Genomic DNA, 22,245 nt, shown 5'->3' with positions numbered 1-22,245 from the left:
GTTTGAAATTGTAGAAGCAACAACACACTTTGTCTGCCCCGTAGACTCCCATCCCAATCTTCTCAGAAGAAGGATGAGAGAAATTATTCTCTTTTTTCAGTTAAAAAATTAAACACAACAAAAAATCAGTTATTTGGGCTCACAACCTCCTTTATATATTTTTCGAGCTGATGTTCTTTTCTCACTGAACTGATGTATCTTTTGTAGCTGAAACATTGTCATATACGTAGTTGCACTTTTCTCTGTAATTGAAGGGGAAAACCACATAAGCAAACACAACCATGTTTTTTTAACCTCTTTTAGTGCTTTTTTTGGGAGGAACTCGATTCAACAAAACATATGCAAACATTTTGGCTTCAAACATCTCTATTTTTCTTTGAGCTTACCTCTCTCAAGATTTATAATGATTTGTGTTAGAAGTACACGAACAACTCCCGAATGAGATGATGTTAGTACATGTGAAAAAGATGACCAAGTTCATGTATATTAACCGGAGAAGTTCAAAAAGGAACTTCATCTTCACCATACTGACTAGTCCAATACTGAAAAACTGAAGTACGAGAGGGAGACCAGCCTAAGTTCAAACTACACAAACATATAAGCTGCAAGGAGTGAAAGAACCTAGGTGGAAGAAAGTTGAAGCTTACAACCATGTACTGCTGCTCGCGACGAACTCGACCTCCCTAATGCCATGGGGTTGGACTGAACAAATCTCGGTTGTGCATGCAGAGACTACAATATACACACCCATTCCTCGGATTGCAATAAATAGTTCCATATTACATCTAGGTGATATCTCTGTACTTACAAAGTTATTGAAGGTGAACTATAGCAAATTTTTATAGTGCACATGTCTATATAGATATTATCTCTGTACTTACAAAGTTATTGCAGGTGAGTTATAGCAAATGTTTACATCTAGGTGATATCTCTGTACTTACAAAGTTTTTGAAGGTGAACTATAGCAAATGTTTACATCTAGGTGATATCTCTGTACTTACAAAGTTTTTGAAGGTGAACTATAGCAAATGTTTATAGTCCACATAAAAGTTTAAATAATGTACTGCTCCACAACAAATGTTTATAGTCCACATGTCCATAAAAATTAGCTTTTACTTAACAACAAAGAAACATCACAAAAGATTATTTCAGTTCTTCTAGGCATATCAACAAACATCTTGCGAGCAATAGGAATAGAATAAGTTCTCCCGTGCAAACTGAACAAGTTCTCCAAGCATAAGAATAAACAACTAAACTCCCGTCGTGGACCCTTAAAGATGAAATACACATATGCATGCTTTTACTGGAATGATATGTTACCGTAGGTCCCCATTTACTGGAATCAAGCTATAAAAAACATTATGCTTTTACTGGAATGAAGTGATCCACAATTTTGCATACTGACACCTCACTTCTATGTTTTTGCACAAATTTTGTGTGATATAAAAATATGAATGAAAATTACTGGAATGATTGTTATGCTACCTTAGTTCCTCTTCAGACTTGTCCTCGTAGCCACAACCTATGACATGGAGAGCTTTTTTCAAAAGAGATGCTAGAGTGGAGTACCGAGGAACACCACCATATTCCATCAGAGTGAAGGCAACAAATGTTGCTGACTGGCTAAATCTCTTCTCTAAAATCATTTGGGTCTATTCTAATAACACCCCTTAAGACCTTATTCTAATAACACTATTGCCTTATTTTGATAACACCTCTCCAACAAACCGAACTGAGCGCAGACCCACCGCCCCTCTTGCCCACCTTCTTCCCCACCACCACCACCCGGCGCCCCACCAACCATCCCTCCAGCGCCGCACTGCCCCCAATTCCCGCGGCCCCCACCATCCCCACCACCCCGGCGCGCCACCACCTCCCACCCCCGCGTCGCCCAACCAACCCACCCCTCCGACGCGTCGCCGGCGTCGGATCCGCGCGTCGCCGTTCCTGCCAACCACCGGGTCGAGGGGTGCTGGATCTGCCCCATCGCCGTCCTCCCGCGTCTTCCCGACGACGGATGCGCCTAGCGGGGCCGGTGAGCTCGGGGGTCGCCGGTGGCTCTCTCCTCCTCGTTCCTCTACCTCCTCCCTCCCATCCCGCTGCATCCAGCCCGGGCTTCTTCCTCTCCGACCACGGCCCAAAGTCCCTGATCCCGCCTCTGCTCCTCTCCCCCGCTCAGCCACAGCCCCCCCTCGTCTTCTCCGGTTGCCGTGGAAGACGAGCTGACAGTCGGGGCCTAGCACGCGACCACGATGTGCCGGAGCTCACCCCCGTGAACAGGCCCCAAAGAGGTAGGGAGAAGAGCTTCGACGCGTGAGGTCGCTGGCGCCCCCTTCTCAAAGTGCAGTATGTCATGGTCGCGCGTGCAGTTCGCCTCTGCACTGATGCACTTGCTCCCCGACGCAGGTCGTCTCGTTCATCTATGCAGTCCGCCGACACACAATTTTGTTTGTGCGGCCAAGAGGTCCTGGGAGGGCCGCCCCCAGCACAAGCAACCAAAAATATGGGGAGAGGGAGGCGCTTCCGCTTGGACGTTGGCGACCTCCAGCTTGCGGGGAAGCTCCGGCTAGCGCGGCCAACATGGCTCCTATGGAGATGCCGACTGCCATGGCTCCACTCGGCCGGAGTTTGCTGCAGCCCACATCTTCGGCGGGGGCAGCTCACGGCCCACCGGCGTGCAGTTTCGACAGCGGTTGTTTGCATATTGTTTCTGCTATTTTATTTTCCAGAGATCCCATTTGTTGTCTGGACCCCTTTTCATCTTGGTGCAGTTAGCTTCGTCGGTGGCGTGCAGTGTCGACCAACAGCTCCCTCACCTCCCCACTCGTCCTCTTCTGCATGGATCCAGTGGTTGCGCACCTCCCCAGCGAGCCCTGCTTCCTCGCGACAAGCTCCGGTGTCATCCCGTCCGTGCTCCTGCCCCCTCCCCCTCCCATTCCATCGAGCTGGGCAGCGCTTTCCGCGTTCATGTGGGATCCGGCGAGTTCCGTATCACTTGCAGCTCTCTTCGCCAATCCGTGCAGTTGGCATGTTTCGCCTGATGGAGTTCCCGCCGCCGAGTCAGCCAAGGCGACCGTCCCTGCAGGTGCCTCTACCTCGCACCGTCGAGGCCGTCCCCCGCCTTTCACTACTTCGGCGATGACGCGGACCTGTTGGTCACGCTGCGGTTCACTCATGGTCAGTTAGAGGTCCACTTGCCGCCCCTGCTCGCGTTTCACTTCCTTGCTTAAAAGAGCCAACTTCGATCTCCCACGTTTGTTCATGTTTTCTAGACGAGAGGACAACAACGCCAGCATGGGGTCTGCACTGCATGGGTGTGGCCGGAGGGGGAATGGACGTGCTATCCATGGCGTGTTGTAGTACATTATTTCAGAATTTGATGTGCCTTTTTCAGTGCGGTGCAGTGCACTTCAGGTGCAGCTCACTGATTTTCTGGTGTGCAGTTACTCAAGGTCGTCCGCATCAGCTGAGGTGGGGCCTCCGACGAGAAGCTCCCATGGTGGATCTGAAGTATGGTGTGTCGTGTGCAGTTGCTGGTTACCTGTAGCGCGATTCAGTAGTGAGAGCGTTGCAAACTTGCATTACTGTATCCCTTTAGGAAAAGAGTTTCTGCAGTTAGTCGGTTCCTGTATGTGCAGCCTTTTGCATCATTTGTTGTCTCATGCAGTGCGTGCAGGGGTCATAGCAGTTCGGTCGTGAAAACTTTGTGCATAAAATATGCATATACAAAAAATGTTGGCTGCAAAAATATTAAAATCTGTTCATTTTTTAAATGTGTGTCGTTCACTTGTTCATCGGCCCCCTGTCTTTTTCTTTCCGGAAGTGCACTATCTTGTCACGTGCAAAACTAACATTGACCATGAAGTCCATAAATGTTTGTATTTTTTGTTTGTAAAAAGAGAAAAAACTTTCATGAGGTTCATTTTGATTCCAAGCTAATTAATAAATGTAGTTCGTTTGCCGCAACTATGTGGTACACCCCGTAAAATAAGAAAAAAAATGTGGCTCATTGCTCAAGTAGTTATCTGAAAAAAAGCTCATTTCTTATTAGATGCAGTTCACTCGGCCAGTCCATGCGGTCTACTTTCCCAGTATATGCGCATGAAAAATAATAAGTATGGAAAAAGCAATAAAAATCTCATGCGGTTTACTTTTCGTAGTGTCGAGGTTCATTTTCGGTAGTGTTGCGGTTCACTTATGCCCGGGCGTGAAGCACGGTCCACTTCCTCGTCTTGGAAAAATTATGTCCGACAAAATAAGTTATGCAAGACGCTTGCACGTCCGATGCAATGCAGTTTTCAGTATGAAGCAGTGTGGTCGGCCGTATGATGTTGTTCATCTCGTAAGTAAAAAAAAATTGTTACGGAAGCGAAGAAAAGTAATGTGGTTCATTTATTGATAGTGTTGTGGTTCATTTACACCCGATGTGAAGTGTACTCTACTTTCTCGTCCTTGAAAAAATTACGTTTGAATAATAGACACCATGAAGTTCTCTTACCCGTTCGATGTAGTGCGGTTTTCAGTCGGATGAAGTACCCACGTCAATTTGGGTGTCGCGAAAAACAGAGTGTCCACATTTCGGTAAATTTAAAATTGCTCTTAAACCGTAAGGAATTAGAGAGAGTGTTCTACATGAAGAAGTTGCGTCTCATCGATATCTTTCTAGCGGCATATTATTTGAATCATTTCGACAATCAATTTGTAAAAATTTCGCGAAAAACGGCCGTTGTCACTCGTCATCCATCGTACGATTTTTAAAATTAACTTAAAATCATGAGGAATCTCAAAAACATTTCAACATATGAAAGTTGTGCCTTGTCCATAGTTTTTCAACGGTATATTACACGCCTCATTTCGACAAACGGTTGAAAAACTGGAGCAAAAACAGTACCGAAATTTAAAATAATAATTAAAAACAGAATTCCACGATTTAGTAAATTTGAAACTGCTCTTAAACCGTAACGAATTAGAGAAAACAATAGTTATGAAAAAGATGCGCTTCGACGATATATATCCAACGGTGTATCATTTGCTTCATTCCGACGAGCGGTTTAGAAAAAAACGCGAAATAACGCTCGCTGCCACTCTTTGTGGGCCGCATCGTTTTTGAAACTGCTCTTAAACCGCGGGGAATCTCGAAAAGTGTTCAACATGGCGAAGTTGCGCCTAATCCGTAGCTTTCCAACGGTATATTACACGCCTCGTTCCGATGAACGGTTAAAAAATTAGAGCGAAAACAGTACCGAAAAAACACTACGCGCAATTTTTTCCAACGCGAAGTTTACTAGTCTCTGTAATGCAGTGCTCTTGCTAAAGAAAAAGTGCAGTGCCCTCGCGTTGAGCATGCAGTACGGAAGTGTTATCAGAATAACTATTCTGATATATATATCACCCAGGGTGCAGAATAAGTTATTCTTCATCCGAGGTAATCTTACAATCGCTTCCCAAATAAATTACGTTTAGAATATAAATAGTTACATATATATTGATTCAATATGTAAAATTTGGTATAAAAAAACAAAAATATAGGTTGTAATACTATATATATGTAGTATCGTAAAATACCAGTAAACAAAAAAGAATTAAATGGAAAACACAAAATTAAAGGAAAAAAGCATGAACCCCAAACCCCCCAAACCTTTTAGTACCGGTTGGTGTTACCAACCGGTACAAAAGGGCTCCCCGTCCTCGGCGCTGGCTCATGCCACGTGGTGGCCCTTTAGCGGCGGTTCGTGCAGAACCAGTACTCCCTTTAGTGCCGGTTACAAAGCCGGTACTAAAGGGCCTTACGAACCGGTGCTATAGCTCGGTTCTGCACTAGTGATTGCTGCCATCTGTTGGGGGATTTGGTGCCTCCGCAATAAAGTTACTTTTGACAAATATGTTGCTCGTACTCCACTGGAGGTTGTTTTCACTACTTGCTCGTTTATGTTGTATTGGGCAGGATTGCTTAAAGAGGAGGACAAGGTGAAGTTCCAGACTGGGTTGAAAAGGTTGGCTCACGCGGTTGCTGCTCTGACGGACAGATCTTACCCTCGTGGCAGACTTCTCCTGGGAGATAGGGACGGGATTCATATCGGCTAGCTAGGGTGGTCATTGCTAGTTTTAGTTTCCTGTTTCCACTGGGGTTTGATGCTCGTTGGACTAGTTTGAGGCTCTCGAGTAGCATTTTGCTTGGCATCAGTATGCCACTAGTTTCATCCTTTGAACTTTTAGGTTGGGCAGTGGCTTGTAAGTGTCGTCAGGTTTTTGCCCCATAGCGGATGATCCGTTTCAGGGTCGTCCTGCGGTGGGGCCAACTCGTCTCCTTTTGCTTGCAGTTGGTTTTATTGGGGTCTATCTCCCTTGAGTAAGTGGTTGAATAAGACTTGAAACAGACTGATGTATTTCCGTTGATTGCAAAATTAATGGAAAGGGGTGTGAGCCGAGTTGGAAAAAAAGAACCAAGATGCTCGTCGCCACAGCACAACTGCCTCTTCTTGGCTCCCAGCCTCACTGGCGAGATCCGTCGCAGCCACCGAAAGCACTCGCCGCCATACTATGCTCACGCGTCATCGCCTGCCTCCGCGCGCAAGAGCAAGGAAAAAGGTCGGGTTCACCCGGTTCGTGCTGCCCGCCACCTATTCGGCACTTGGCCTCACCGGAGCAGAGGCCAAGGATTGGCTGACCCTTTTGTTCTTGGCTCTCCCTTGCAGCCGCGGGTCGGCGATGCAGGCAGCCCACGCGGCCGTTCGTGGGGGCGTCTCCGTGGTGTGTAGTTGCCGGTGCACTCGTTGGTTTTGTTGGTTTTGCCGGTGCACCCTTCTTTGACATTTGGGTTGAGTCTCTGGCATTACGTCATAGACTTTTGCATCATTGCCTATTACATATATGGCTTGTCAGCTAACAGCTAACTGCTTTATAGCATCAAGCCTGGTCACTTTCAACATAATCTTAAAAACGTGATAACCATAGTTTTACAGCCTTTACATCTGAACTTTCAAACTTATCGTGTCAGTGCGGCAATGCGCCACTGTTTTTTTAAGTAACAGTGTAATGCTCACAATTTACTACTCCATCAAAGCTGCCCCTCACAACCCAGTTATGCTAACTATAAGCAACAGTATTAAGTTGCTAATGATAGTATGATACGTTCTGATCTTTCTGCACTCTGTACTTAGGTTGGTACAGTCCTAAATGCTGACGATGCAAGGAAAGCCATTAGAGCTGGTGCACAGTTTCTCATGAGCGGGCCTGGCTGAGGTTCCTCTGCAAGCTCTAAATTTACCCAAGAACCCTGGCACAATCATGGTAAGAGTCAGTACTATTGCATTTGCAACGATGTTTATTGTGCTAGAAATGAACATCTTTCTATAGTCTGTGGTCACTAGGGACATTCCCTATACACTTTGTCAATGTAACATATTTGATATCAGAGATCCTTATAAGCTTGCATTTTAGGCTTTAGGGTGTCAATAATTTGATTTGCAAATTCGATCACTTCTCTTCCAATTACTTCAACATATCTAATAGAAATTTGATTTAGTGATTGTACTGTTTGTATCCTATACAGCATATAAATGTTAATTAATTCTTTCAATCTTATTGTTTAAAGAAATACTTCATGATCTTGACGGAAGTGAAGTTCTATATATTCCAGGATTGCTGACACCAACTGAGGTATGTGCCACATGCCACATACGATACGAACTTGCATGAAAATTCATTTCTGCAATTCAGAGTAGCATGACCTAATTTTTATTCCCACATGTTTGCTATATTTGGTGTTTGCAGGTTATATCTGCTTGCAATGCTGGTGCTAAAGTCGTTAAGGTTTCAGGACTTATACCCCTCCTCTTGTAGTTATCGTAGTAGTAGTAGTAGTAGAGGCAGATCAGAGCATTTACAATATATTTAAATGATTACTTCTGTCAGACATTGTTAAACAGTGTACTTTTCTATGACCATTCTGGTTGCATACTAACTAGCAAAATGTGTCTCTTTATATTGTGATGAATAATGTGTTAGTTTTGTGTTCTGCTTATGGGCATCTGACACTTAGGTTGTTTGTGTGGTCTACTTTAATTAGGTTTACCCAGTTTCAGTGATGGGTGGAGAGATGTACATGTCTGCTCTAAAGAAACCATTTCCTCTTATACCAATGGTTGCTTCGCAAGGAATTACCATAGGTAAGTGCCCTTGTGTAGCATCCATCGTCCCTAATTCCTTGACCATTTTTTTTCGAATATGGTCCCTATGCTCTGTTTGTGTCTAAGTAGCAACCTCCAAGTGTTTGTTTCATAACATTGAGACTCTTTAAAAGAAACAGAGTAATCACGCAACTTATTCACTCTGATGCTATGGGCACTGTCATATATAGGTTCAATCAAGTCGTACATGGAGGCAGAGGCATCTGCAGTGGTGCTGTCCGATGCTATCTTCGTCAAAGAGTTGATGAGAGGAAGGAATTTCATTGGGATTTCTGCGCTCGCAAGTCAGGCCACTTTGCAGGCATCACTGTGTGGAAGATGAGGCAAAACCAAAAACTGAGTACTGTGCAAGCATTGCAGTTCAGAAACATGGGACAGAGTGCTTGCCTAATTCTGCTTGGCTTGGGATTAACAATACCATCCATTCACATTCCCTGCTCTGGATGACAACTGAAATTTCATCAAGTGGTAGAGTAGGAATGGCACTCCACAAGTCTACATTCATTGACTCTCATCAACTTTATTATGTCTAATTGACTCTCATCCTGAAGAAATCTCTGAACCTCACTCACAGTGCACTGCTACGGGGGGTAACTCTGAACTAGACCAGCATCACCACCAGCACAAGGAGGCTGGACAGCGCAATCGGCCACACAGCAGCGGCGGCGGCGGCGGCATGTCCGGCACCAATTGTGTAGACAGAGACGCAGAAGGAGCAGCGGCAGCCTCTGTCGCAACAATCGTAGTCGTCGCCGAGCCGCACTTGCAGGCCGCCGCTGGTCGTCGAGTTGTTGGACAGCCTGCACATCCAATCGCAGCTGGGCTTGTCGATTGGTCCCGGGCGGGCGTACACCGTGCAGACCCACATTCCGAGCCCATCGGCGTAGTGCTGAACATCGACCTCTGCCGCCGTCGGAGTAGCCATGCCTGAAATTCAGATGGTTTCGTGTGTGAGCTACGTACTATTGTGGGTAGGCCGCAGTTGGCCGTGGGTTGGCGATCAAGTGGGTGGGGTTACGTTCCATACCGGAGGGGGGCAGCAGCAGCAAAAGGGCAGCGAGGCTGAAGATGGTGATGGCGCGTCCTGTCTTCATCTCTGTTCGTCGTCACAAGTTCATAGTAGAAGAACACCATGTCATATGAAATCATATATCAGTAAAAAGGTGGTCAAAAGAAGAAATAATCCTTGTAAATCAAGCAGAAACGAAACAAAGTACACTAGTAGTAAAATGATTCTTGGAGATGTGACGTTGGTGCGGCGAAACCACGCAGGAACTGCTACTAACCTGCACGAGAAGGCAACGCGCGCACTGGCAGGCAACCTTGCACCAGAAGCCGGCACCGAATCGCTTGCGGAATGGAGGGGTTGGACGATGATGAATTCAACAGCGAGATGAGCTCAATTTTCGAGAAACAAAAAAAAGAAATCTTCTTGTTGTTAGTTAGTTGAAGAGTACGGATCTCAAAGTAAGGGTGGAGGGTTGAGGATAAGAAGTTTCATGTAGCCTGAGCTACAAAGGAACTTTGACTGTAGAGCCCAACTAACTCCATGGGCGGAACGAAGCTCCCCCTCCTCCTCCTCCTGTGGTGGTGTGCTGTGCATGCCACGGGCCAGCCCATCGCAGCTTGACACGTACGCGCACTGACTGCAGAGATGAGCACGAGGCCGGCCGGTAGCCAGTGCCGATTTGGGAACCCTCATCTTCTTGTAACTGCATGGCCAAGATGGGTTGGTACTTGGTAAATTCGTCTCAGAAAAAGGAGAAGGCGATGAGATTGGCAAATGGCACAGGCCCGATGTAGGTGCATTGCTTGCTTCAGTTCGGAAAAGATGGGGCTCTGCTTGCATTGATTCAGCACTGTATCAGCACAGATATCTATGTTTGTCGAGTGGGTCACTGCATGGAGTGCAAGCACCACAAGGACAAGGCGCCGTGAGGATGATCATCATGTGCCCTACTGCTCTTCTTCGTCTCTCTTCTCTTCACAAGAACTCAGGACTAACTGTAACCTGAATGTGAATTTTGGGGGCTGAGCAACCCTCTGTTTTCTGCTCCTCTCGTCACCACAGCGTCGCCAATCTTGTGTACGCCTCTGTGGTGACCCCCTGTACTTTCTAACTTTTTCCCCTATCAATGCAATGATATGCCGTCTAGGCGTATTCGAGAAAAAACCTCCTAACACAACATTATTACTACGTCATAGTATCGGCAAACAAGGAACGTCAAAAGACACAAGGAAGAATCATTGATGATAAAACTGCAACAAAAGCATGTATATATGTTTAGCGTAGAAATCCTTTGCGAGGCAAATCCACAGATGGTGACGAGCAAACTTCCACTATAATCAAGTACAAAGGTACGAATTGAGGAGTAGAAGTCGACAAGAGAGATTCCAATTCTTCAACTTTAACATCCAAATTTAGGTGGACTTGTAAATCGAACAACCACAATTTTCTCCTTACTCTAGAACTCTCCAAATAACAGAAAAGGAACTCAACTCTCTATGTATTTCGAGTTTGGAGAGAGAGATATATATTGACAGCTTTGTAGAAAACCATTTCAGCTTGCTTACTAACTCAAACCACTTCTGTATTAGCGTGTGGCATGCATATGCAATGTTTTAAATGATAAAAGAGCAAAAATATCTTTCAAATGGTGAAACAGAAGATGCACTATGTCACAATATAGGTAAGATGTTTCCATGTCATGACCTGCATGCTACAATCGGATCCCATCGCAGACTGAGCAAACGCCACGGTTTTTGACCCCATTCGCCTCCCACATTGAAGCTTGGCCACTCCGCCTATAGCATTCATGGTTGGACAGCCGATGATTCGCCTGAGGAGCCTAGTCTGGCTTTTAAATGGTGTCCGGCGAACCCAACCCTAGCCCGCATCACATTTCTCTCATTTCCACTCATCCACATTGTCGACCGTAATAGAGCACTAGTAGAAAAAGGGTCAAACGTGAAGCACATTAGTGCCGGTTTGAATTTGAGCCGGCACTAATGTGTACATTAGTGCCGGTTTCAACGGCTAGCCGGGCCGCTCTCATTAGTACCGGTTCGTGGCGAACCTTTAGCACCGGTTCATGCCACGAACCGGTACTAAAGTGAGTGGTGGCAGGATGTTGTCAGTCCGGAGTCCCTCCAGCACCTTTAGTACCGGGTCGTATCACGAACCGGTACTAAAGGTCGTCCTACATAGACCCTTTGTCCACCCGAGCTCGCTCTGTTCTTCCCCTTTCCCCTCTCCTCTCTGTTCTTTTCCCTCTTCCTCTTAAGCTCATCACACATTTTGCCCAAGATTTGAAGGCCCCCATCCATTCAAATGATCACAAAGGTTAGCAACTCTTTCCTTTCATCTCTCATTGCTAGATTAGCTCGTGCAATGCTTTATATAGTGATTGATTTTTGAGTTTAGTAATTTGGGAGGAATTATATATATGTGCTAGTATTTGATTTATATGCAATTTGAGGTCAAAAATAACACTTAGTTTTGCATATGTAGGTGTGGTTTACTTAGTACCTTCTAAATCTCCGTCGTAACCACCGTCGATCACTCGCAACGTCCCGTTGCCGGCACCACCTTATGGTGAGCCTCTTGTTCATGAAGTTTTATATAAAAAAAATGATGTTTGTGTGATTTGGATATATAGTTACTCGTATAATTATCTTACCCATACGTTGTTTGTTATGCGTAGTGCCATGGTTTTGATATCCGTCCCCGTCGGCCCTCGTCCGGGTTATGATTCGGATGTGGTATATTCTCTTTTAAAACTATTCATTGCATTTCGTGTTTATGACAAATTATGCCCATCAAGTTGACATAGATATTTGTATGTAGGAGGTAGTTGAACCCGAAATTCCAACCGACCCTATTGTCGAAAGGTTAAATTTAGTTGAAAGAGAAAACGAGGATTTGAAGAAAAAATTGAAAAGAATTGAGGGGGAGAAGATGGAATTGGAGTTGCATGTTGCCGATGTCGTCGATGATCACAAGATTAAGATGGAGAAAATGCGCTTGAAGATTAGAAAGATTAGAAAATATGCCATTCATAGTAAGGCTTGGTATCATTATGCTGTTGGATCAATTGTTACCTTAGTTGCGATCTTGATCGCATTTGTTGTTGCATTTAAATTTTTTAGCTAGAGAGTTATTTGTTTGTTGCATTGAAGTGTTGTATGCTCTTTATGTATGAACTTTATGTATTGTATTAATTTGATGTTTTCGGTGCTGTGTATTGAAGATGAGCCGACAATGGATGTACGATGATCAATGCTCTCCCGAGTTCATTAATGGCGTGCGTACTTTTCTGCTTGCGGCTGAGGCAAACAAGCGAGCGGATGGTTTTATGCATTGTCCATGTGCTGGCTGTAAGAATGGTCGCAATTACTCTACGTCAAGAACCATTCACGTCCACCTGTTTGAGTCCGGTTTCATGCCCCACTATAATGTTTGGACCAAGCATGGAGAAAGAGGGGTTATGATGGAAGACAATGAAGAAGAAGAGGACGACGACAGCTATCTTGGCCATGGGTTCCCTGAATACGATGATACAACAATAAGGGAAGAAGCTGAGCCGGTAATGCGGGAAGAAGCTGAGCCGGCAATGCGGGAAGAAGCTGAAGAAGAGGCATCGGATGAGCCCGTTGATGATCTAGGTCGGGCCATTGCCGATGCAAAGAGAAACTGCGCAAGTGATTTGGAGAATAAGAAGTTGCAGCGCATGTTAGAGGATCACAAAAAATTGTTGTACCCGAATTGCGTAGGTGACAAGAAAAAGCTGGGCACCACACTGGAATTGCTGTAATGGAAGGCAGAGAATGGTGTATCTGACAAGGGATTTGGAAAGTTGCTGGTAATGATAAAGGATATGCTTCCAAAGGACAACGAATTGCCCGAGAGTACGTACCAAGCAAAGAAGGCTGTCTGCCCTCTAGGGTTAGAGGTGCATAAGATACATGCATGCCCTAATGATTGCATCCTCTACCGCGGTGAGTACGAGGATTTGAACGCTTTCCCGGTATGCGGTGCATTGCGCTATAAGATCAGCCGCGATGACCCTGGTGATGTCGAGGACGAGCGCCCCAGGAAGAAGATTCCTGCCAAGGTGATGTGGTATGCTCCTATAATACCACGGTTGAAACGTTTGTTCCAAAACAAAGAGCATGCCAAGGCGATGCGATGGCACAGAGAAGACCGTAAGAAAGACGGAAAGTTGAGAGTACCCGCTGACGGGTCGCAGTGGAGAAAAATCGAAAGAAAGTACGGGAAGGAGTTTGCAGATGACGCAAGGAACGTATGGTTTGGTCTAAGCGCAGATGTCATTAATCCTTTTGGGGAGCAGAGCAGCAACCATAGCACATGGTCTGTGACTCTATGTTTGTATAACCTTCCTCCTTGGTTGTGCATGAACCGGAAGTTCATTATGATGCCAGTGCTCATCCAAGGCCCTAAGCAACCCGGCAACGACATTGATGTGTACCTAAGGCCATTAGTTGAAGAACTCTTACAAGTGTGGAATGGAATAGGAGTACGTGCGTGGGATGAGCACATGGGGGAAGAATTTGATCTAAAGGCGTTGCTGTTCGTGACCATCAATGATTGGCCTGCTCTCAGTAACCTTTCAGGACAGACAAACAAGGGATACCGCGCATGCACGCACTGTTTGGACAATACCGACAGTATATATTTGGCTAATTGTAAGAAGAATGTGTACCTGGGACATCATCGATTTCTTCCGAGCAGGCATCCCGTAAGAAAGTAAGGCAAGCATTTCAAAGGTGAGGCGGATCACCGGACGAAGCCTCGCCGCCGTACTGGTGCTGATGTACATGATATGGTCAAGGATTTGAATGTGGTCTTTGGAAAGGGTCCTGGTGGACAACCTGTTCCGAATGACGCTGACGGACGCGCACCCATGTGGAAGAAGAAATCTATATTTTAGGACCTGCCCTATTGGAAAGACCTAGAGGTCCGCTCCGCAATCGACGTGATGCACGTGACGAAGAATCTTTGTGTGACCCTGCTTGGCTTCTTGGGCGTGTATGGGAAGACAAAAGATACACCTGAGGCACGGGAGGACTAGCAACGTATGCACGGAAAAGACGGCATACATCAGGGTCATGCAAGCTACGCTCTTACCAAAGAAGAGAAGGAAATCTTCTTTGAATGCCTGCTTAGTATTAAGGTACCGTCTGGCTTCTCGTCGAATATAAAGGGAATAATAAACATGGAAGAGAAAAAATTCCAGAACCTAAAGTCTCATGACTGCCACGTGATTATGACGCAACTGCTTCCGGTTGCATTGAGGGGGCTTCTACCAGAAAACGTTCGATTAGCCATTGTGAAGCTATGTGCATTTCTCAATGCAATCTCTCAGAAAGTAATTGATCCAGAAATCATACCAAGGTTAGAGAATGATTTGGTGCAATGTCTTGTCAGTTTCGAGTTGGTGTTCCCACCATCCTTCTTCAACATCACGCATGTCCTAGTTCACCTATGCGAAGAGATTAACGTTTTGGGTCCTGTATTTCTACACAATATGTTCCCCTTTGAGAGGTTCATGGGAGTCTTAAAGAAATATGTTCATAACCGTGCTAGGCCATAAGGAAGCATCTCCAAGGGCCATGAAAATGAGGAGGTCATTGAGTTTTGTATTGACTTTATTCCTGACCTTAAGCCGATTGGTGTTCCTGAATCGCGGCATAAGGGCAGACTGGATGGAAAAGGCACGCTAGGAGGGGAACAAATAATATGTATGGACGAACATTCTCTCACTGAAGCACACTACACAGTTCTACAGAATTCCGCCTTGGTGGCTCCGTATATGGATGAACACAAAAATTTGCTACGCTCCAAACACCCGGAGCGGTCTGATGACTGGATTACACGTGAACAAACCAAGAGTTTCGTACCATGCATGACACCTCTATTGAAGATGACCTATACTTGTTGTCCTAGTTACCATCTTCGAATATAATGACTTTAAAAGGGTACGAGATAAATGGTACTACATTTTACACGATCGCCCAAGATAAGAAGAGCACCAACCAAAACAGTGGTGTTCGCTTTGATGCAGAAACCAAGACAAAAAGGAAACATATTATGATTATATACAGGACATATGGGAACTTGACTATCGACGTGGTTTGAAGGTCCCTTTGTTTCGGTGCAAATGGGTCAATATGACACGAGGCGGGGTAATGGAAGACCCGCAGTACGGAATGACAACAGTGGGTCTCAACAATCTTGCGTATGCAGACGAACCATTCGTCCTAGCCAATGATGTGGCACAGGTTTTCTATGTGAAGGACATGTCTACCAAGCCAAGAAAAAAAAAGATAAGGAAGCGAATGCATCGTACGATGAGCCAAAGCGGCACATAGTTTTTTCTGGGAAGAGAAACATCGTGGGAGTGGATGACAAGACAGACATGTCAGAAGATTATGAAAAGTTTGATGAAATTGCTCCATTCACAATGAATATTGACCCGAGCATCCCGTTAAATGATGAAGATTTTCCATGGTTACAGCGCAAAGGGACACACGCGAAGAAAAAGTTTCACACCCAAATATCTGGGATGTGATCGGCTTCACTATCATCACTTTCTTCTGTGTTTCACACCCAGGAGGGAATCTCTGTAATAGTTAGGGTAGTTATGTGTTTTGGCATTTAAAACGCGAAGAAATTTTATGTGCAAACAAATTCTTTCATGCGTTTACTAATTTTTTTAAGCTAAATGACCCTGAAATTGAAAAGCATTTCAAATGAACTCAGAAAAGGTTGAAAGTTGGCATGGTATCATAATTTCACCCACATAGCATGTGCAAAAAAGTAGAGAGGGTTACCGCAAAAACTGAATGCACTTTGTGTACAAAATGGACAATCTCTTTCGAAGTATCAGGGTTTTGGACGAAAACTCATCCGTTACAAAAGACATTTCATTTTTTAAATAACCTAAGCATTACCAAATTGAATATAATGATAAAACACACTAATATTAAACATAAAAAAGAATCACTGAAAAATCTATTCTCAAAGTTAAGTTATTCACAAACTAGTGATTCACACAAATTTCAAATAAATCAAAATTTAAACTATTCAAATTTGTAAACTACCGGTACTAACAGAAAGTTTGTAATTTTTTGTATCTAAAGCAAAAATATTCACAAAGAAACTCTAAATACAGCAAAAAAACAACTTAAAAATAAATAAAACAAAAATAAATAAAGCAAAAAATAAGAAAAAAAAGCCCACCTACTGCGCCACAACGGCCTGCATACGACTAGAAACCCAACCTGTTGTTGGGCCAGGATGCAGGCCCGCAAAGGCCCAGTAGGTCCACAGGGCAGCACAGAACATTTAGGCCCAGTAGGCCTGCTTTGGAGAGGAGCTCGAGGGAGCTATCGCACTGGGGCTTATAAACCAGTGCGGACGCCCCTCGGCTAGCGAGGTGGGACTAAACATTTCGCACCGCACCTGCGCCAGCGCACCCCCTTTAGTACCGGGTGGTGGCTCAAACCGGTACTAAAGGGGGGGGGGGTCTTTAGTACCGATTGGAGCCACCACCCGGTACTAAAGGGGTGCGGTTCCTGCCGCTTGGCCTGGCCAAAACAGGCCTTTAGTACCGGTTGGTGGCTCCAACCGGTACTAAAGGTCCATCCTACATAACTAAACACTTCAAAAATTTCAGTTTCTCATCTGCTTCTTCTCCTCTGCCCCGTCGCCCGCCGCCCCCGTCTCCATATCCCTCGTCGCCGCCCCGTCCCCGTCGTCGCCGCCCCGTCGTCCCCGTCCCCGTCGTCCCCGTCGTCACCGCCGCGCCGTCCCGGCCCGTCCCGCGCGCCGTCCCCGTCCCCGTCATCGCCGCCCCGTCCCCATCGTCGCCGCCCCGGCCCGTCCTCGTCGTCGCCGCCCCGTCCCGTCCCCGTCGTTGCCGCCCCGTCCCTGTCCCCGTCGTCGCCATCCCCGTCGTCGCCGCGCCCGTCGCCGTCCCCGTCGCCGCCCCCGTCGCCTCTCGCCTCGCCGGTGAGCACACACACACATACATTTTTTAGTTTTTTAGTTATAGAAATAGTTATAAAAATGTTAGAAATTTTTCTTTTTTTAGTTATAGAAATAGTTAGTTATATAGCATTGTTAGAAATGTTATAGAAAAGTTAGAATTGTTAGGAATTTTTCTGTTTTTTAGTTATAGAAATAGTTATAAAAAAGTTAGAAATTTTTCTTTTTTTAGTTATAGAAATAGTTAGTTATATAGCATTGTTAGAAATGTTATAGAAAAGTTAGAATTGTTAGGAATTTTTCTGTTTTTTAGTTATAGAAATAGTTATAAAAAAGTTATAAATTTTTCTTTTTTTTAGTTACAGAAATATTAGAAATGTTATACAAATGTTAGTTATATATATATAAATGTTATAATTTTTTTTTCTGTTTTTTAGTTATAGAAGTATTAGAAATGTTATAGAAATGTTAGTTATATAGCATTGTTAGAAATGTTATAGGAATGTTAGTTATATAGAAATGTTAGAAATTTTAGTTATCAAAATCCAATCATTAAAAAAATGTTACTTTTGCGGGCATATAGCTAGTATTTGTTCTCGACGATGCCCGACCCGCATCCTCGCCGTCGACCCGTCCGCGACGACGTCCGGGTGACCCATGTCCGGGACTGGGCTCCGCCGGGCTGGCACTGGGAGGTGCTGCCTGGAGGGGTGCGCCGCTTGATGAGGAACCCGGCTCCGGTCGTCGACCCTGATCTCGTTTGGTGGCGTTCGCGTGGGCCAGTTTTGGTGCGGAGGGAGCCGGCCCTGCCGGAGGTGGTACGTCGTCGTGTCAGGGAGGAGGAAGAGCACGTCCATCGCTACATGGTTGCGTTAGAGGGCGGCAGGTTCTCCAATACCTGGCAGTTCTTCAGGGATCTCACTTCAGCTATAATCATGTGAGGGTTCCTTCTCTTTGGGTGTCCACCGCCCGCGCCGCATGATCCGACGATGTATTCGAGATTATATCTATTATTCGAGACGATGTATTCGAGATTATATCTATTATTCGAGACGATGTATTCGAGATTATATCTATTATTCGAGACGACGTATTCGAGATTATATTCGATGATGCTTATTATGTACTATGATTGATTCAGTTTTTCCTTATTAATTGATTGCACCCATGCATTGTAATGTGAATATATTTCTTTTGGATTAGTTAAACAAAACCTATGGCGGACAATACCGACAGAGAGGGAGAAGAGGCCCTATTCAATATCATACGCAATCCTCGCGGGCCAGATGATGATCAGAATGAAGAAGATTATGACGGCTCCGAATATCTAAACAACACCGGGGAGGGTGATATGATATTCGATCGCGACGACCGAATTGATGAAGTCATGAACTATGAACATGACGAAGAAAATGTTGATCTTGAAACAACAAAGACCGGCGAGGTATATATATTTATATAAGCAGACATCTGGTGATCATCACATGTTTTAAATGACTTGAAGATATATTAACGAATCGATCTTTCTTCTTTCAGCCATCTGGATCGAGCAAATCTTCAGGCAACAGGACGAAATGAGGCCCGAACAAAAAGTTGAAGGAGGGCGTAAAGTACAATATCGAGGCAATCAGACCTAATGGCGAACCATTCGCGCCTAAGAAGATTGCGGACAAGTTTGTTCGTCAGTGCGGAGTTCTTGTGAAGGACCAACTCCCGATCTCCCTTCAAGAATGGAGAGAGCCAGCAAAGCCATGTCAAGGAGTTACTTTTGTCGACGATAGACAAAAACATTTGCTTTGGGAAACGCTCATGGAACATTTCACCCTACCAGATCATTTCACAGATGCAAATGTGGAGAAAGTCAAGGACGCTGCTCTTAGGAAGATCGCGGTTGCATTCAATAACCACAAGATTCGTGAATGGGCCAAGTACGTCAACGGAGGAAGGAAGACTCCAGTATTCGAGGGAACACTAGAGAACCAAAGTGCTCATTGGGACGATTTCGTGAAATTCAAGGATTTAGAATTATCTAAGGAACGGTCGAGAATAAACAAGACCAATGCCGCAAAAAATGATAAGTTCCATAAGCTGGGGCCAGGTGGCTGTGCAGTGGGAATGCCTAAGTGGGATAAGTCTGAGAAAGAGATGCTGGTTGCAGGTGTCACTCCAGAAACATTGAGCTGGCCCCCCAGGTGCAGGACTTAGTTCTATGCGCATGGGGGGGAGTTGGACCCGAAGACAGGCAAAGTTTCGAAGAAGGCATGTCTGGACGGAGCCGAAGATAAGCTACTTGTTGCAATAGAAGAGGCTCGATCCGGGTTGTTTGAGCCCAACAGAGAGAACGACGAGTTTACGCGTGCCCTAGGAAATCCTGAACACCCGGGAAGAACACGAGGCATGGGCGCTATTCCGTGGTATGAGGGGTTTTCGGACTGGAACGCCGACTATAGAACCCGTGCGAGAAAGAAGATTGCGGAGGAGAAGAAGAGGAAGATGGAGGAGGAGCAGAGGAAGCTAGACTATGAACGCCTTCAAGGCCTAGAATCAGCGCACACGGATTTGGCAATCAAATTCCAGCGGCAGCAGGAGCAGATCGACTCACTTAGCCAGCAAAGAGGGTCTCAGCAGCTAGCGGATGATCCACCAATGGATAGCACCGTCCCATCCATGCCGAGAAGTAGCGTGGGTTCCGCCCCGGGCGACGCATTGCTCGATAGCTACCCAGTGGATGACATCATGGAGAACACTAACTGCGAGCTACACTTCAAAATGAAGAACATATCCATGAAGGTGGCGGACGCCCTTGCTTTTACAAATCCCCCCGAGGCAACCTTCCATTGCAACCCGATTCCAGCGGGCTATGCTCATGTCTTGGTTGATGAGGTGGTGGACCAATATTCGGGGCTAGAGCTTGACATTCCTGGAGGTGACGATGAGCACACACTAGGAGAGGCCAACCATCGTATCATCCTATGGAGAAAGGATTGCATCATCTTTCAAAGGCCACCGACACCGCGTCATCCGACTCCTCGTCGCAGTCCGCCACCGAGTCAGCAGACTCCCGCTCCTCCAAGTCCACCAACGCGTCAGGCCACTCCTCCTCCAAGTCCGGCACAGCTTCAGGTCACTCCTCCTCCAAGTCCGGCAAAGCGTCAGGCCACTCCTTCTCCAAGTCCGGCACAGCTTCAGGCCACTCCTCCTCCAAGTCCGGCACAGCTTCAGGCCACTCCCCCTCCTTCAACTCAGCCACGTCAGCCGTCTTCGCCGCCTCAGCAATCACGGAAGAGAGCCGCCTCAGCTATGGTGCGTAGCGGTACAAGTCGAGGTAGTACTGCAGGTACAGGCGGAGGCAAGCGATTTTAATATGGTCCAAGCCTCGCGCCTCTTCCGCAGAGGCCTTACGACAAGTCCAAGGAGGAAAACGTAGCCATATCAAAGGCCGAGGTGGAAGCCCATTTTGCACCGAAACCGCCACCGCCGTCAAGGGAGAAAGTGCTTGTGGAAAAGATTGACCACTTCATTCGTATGGCTAGACCACCAGCTCCCAAGCCTGTTGACACAGACTATGAGCGCCGCCTCAGGAAGTTAAATCGAGCACGTCTACAGAAAGAGGCGAGCTCGAGCTCGAGCAAATCAGCTGGCAAAAAATGCGGTAAAACCGTTCCCCAGCTGGGAGAACATGCGGCGCAATCAATCCCCCCACTTGTTGTGCCAACAACACATGAGAGTAGGCGCGCCCAATATTATTGTGGGCAAACCGTTAACGTTCCCGGGCTGGGCGATGTGGTAATAACCGAAGAGCATATTGCGCAGGCTGAATCGATCGGGATCACTGTTGGACAACTCCTCGATATCGAGCCCATGTCTCCGACTAGAGAGGAGGAAATAAAACGGAAATATGCCCGAGGCCAACCTTTGGTCGAGCCAGAGGAGGTCAATAAGCTCCCAACGAGAATGTATGAATTGCATCAATGGTACATGGACATTACCAAGATTTTCAATCGAGAGTCCCTCATGGTGAATGTCAACGAGGAGCATTACTACCATAAGAAAGCTGTGACCGTTGAGTATTCAGAACTTTTTCAGCTATACAATAAAGACGCACTCGACAAATCTATCGTCAGTTGCTATTGTCTGTAAGTGATTTCTTTCTGTAATTTAAGTCTCAAGCTAGCTGATCATTTTGATCAATCATTACCTGTAATTATCCTCACTATATTCTTTTCTGTGGATTATGCAGGATGAAGATTTATGAAATGAAAAAAGGTGGACGCTATGGCATTGGGTTCGTTGACCCAAATACCATTAATGAATACACATGGAAAATAGATCCATATCACGCAAAATGTGTAGAGGAAAACATGCTACAGTTCTTTAAGGAACTCAAATACAATGAAGATATACTATTTCCTTACAACTTCCAGTGAGTCACACTGTCTTGTACTACAAATTCTGTTTTTCCCTACTAGCTATAGCTACATGTTTTTGCTTACATATGCACGCTTAATTAAGACATGCAAACGTGTGTGCATGCAGATTTCACTGGATCTTGTTAATCATTAAAGTTGATGAAGGAACAGTTGAAGTACTAGACTCGCTATTTAAGAAAGCAAGTGACTACACCATCGTGAAGGGGATAGTCAACATGTAATTTCAATCATTTTTAACTATATTTCAGCCTATTTAATTAGTTCGTCATTTCCTGATAACAACTATTTAATAACCCATTTATTCATTTTCTTTGTCGGCGGGCAGGGCTTGGGCAAAGTTCATCAGGGCCACTCCAGGCCCATGGAAACAAAGTCTGAAATGGTATCGACCCAAGGTAAGTAATTAAATAGTACTAACTAGCTGCCATCTCTTTAATTATCATGCTTGATTAATTATTATCTGATCAAAATTCCATTCTCGTAAAGGCCCTGAAGCAGGCGCCGGGAAATGATCTATGTGCATACTACGTTTGCGAGAACATTCGCATGATGACGTCCGAAAGGAGCAAATCTCAAAGACAGGAGTGGGTACGATATCGATTGTCAGAATACTATT

At 45.4% G+C, this 22,245-nt stretch overlaps 1 protein-coding gene and 1 long non-coding RNA gene across 3 annotated transcripts; one reads left to right on the top strand and one right to left on the bottom strand.

Annotated features, from left to right (window-relative positions):
* The first annotated feature begins 1,750 nt into the window (after window positions 1-1,750).
* LOC125511482 (uncharacterized) lies at window positions 1,751-3,758 on the top strand. Of its 2 annotated transcripts, none has more exons than XR_007285013.2 (2): window positions 1,751-3,177; window positions 3,273-3,758. It is a non-coding gene; the product is annotated as an uncharacterized LOC125511482 (long non-coding RNA). The 2 variants fall into 2 exon arrangements; XR_007285014.2 differs by having other exon boundaries at window positions 1,751-3,188.
* Window positions 3,759-8,386: 4,628 nt separating this feature from the next.
* Window positions 8,387-9,828, bottom strand: LOC147973879 (uncharacterized). The gene is made up of 3 exons (XM_087525126.1): window positions 9,476-9,828; window positions 9,217-9,285; window positions 8,387-9,116 (listed from the first exon to the last, which is right to left on the bottom strand). The coding sequence occupies exons 2-3, from the start codon at window positions 9,281-9,283 to the stop codon at window positions 8,791-8,793; spliced, it is 393 nt and encodes a 130-aa protein (XP_087381252.1). The 5' UTR covers window positions 9,284-9,285; window positions 9,476-9,828; the 3' UTR covers window positions 8,387-8,790.
* Window positions 9,829-22,245: the final 12,417 nt, after the last annotated feature.

This window comes from Triticum urartu, chromosome 5A (genome assembly GCF_056163025.1).
Source record: "Triticum urartu cultivar PI428250 chromosome 5A, HENAU_Tu73, whole genome shotgun sequence".
NCBI lineage: Eukaryota > Viridiplantae > Streptophyta > Magnoliopsida > Poales > Poaceae > Triticum > Triticum urartu.
The sequence above is the reverse complement of the archived record's forward strand: the minus strand, read 5'-3'. Positions and strand labels throughout refer to the sequence as shown.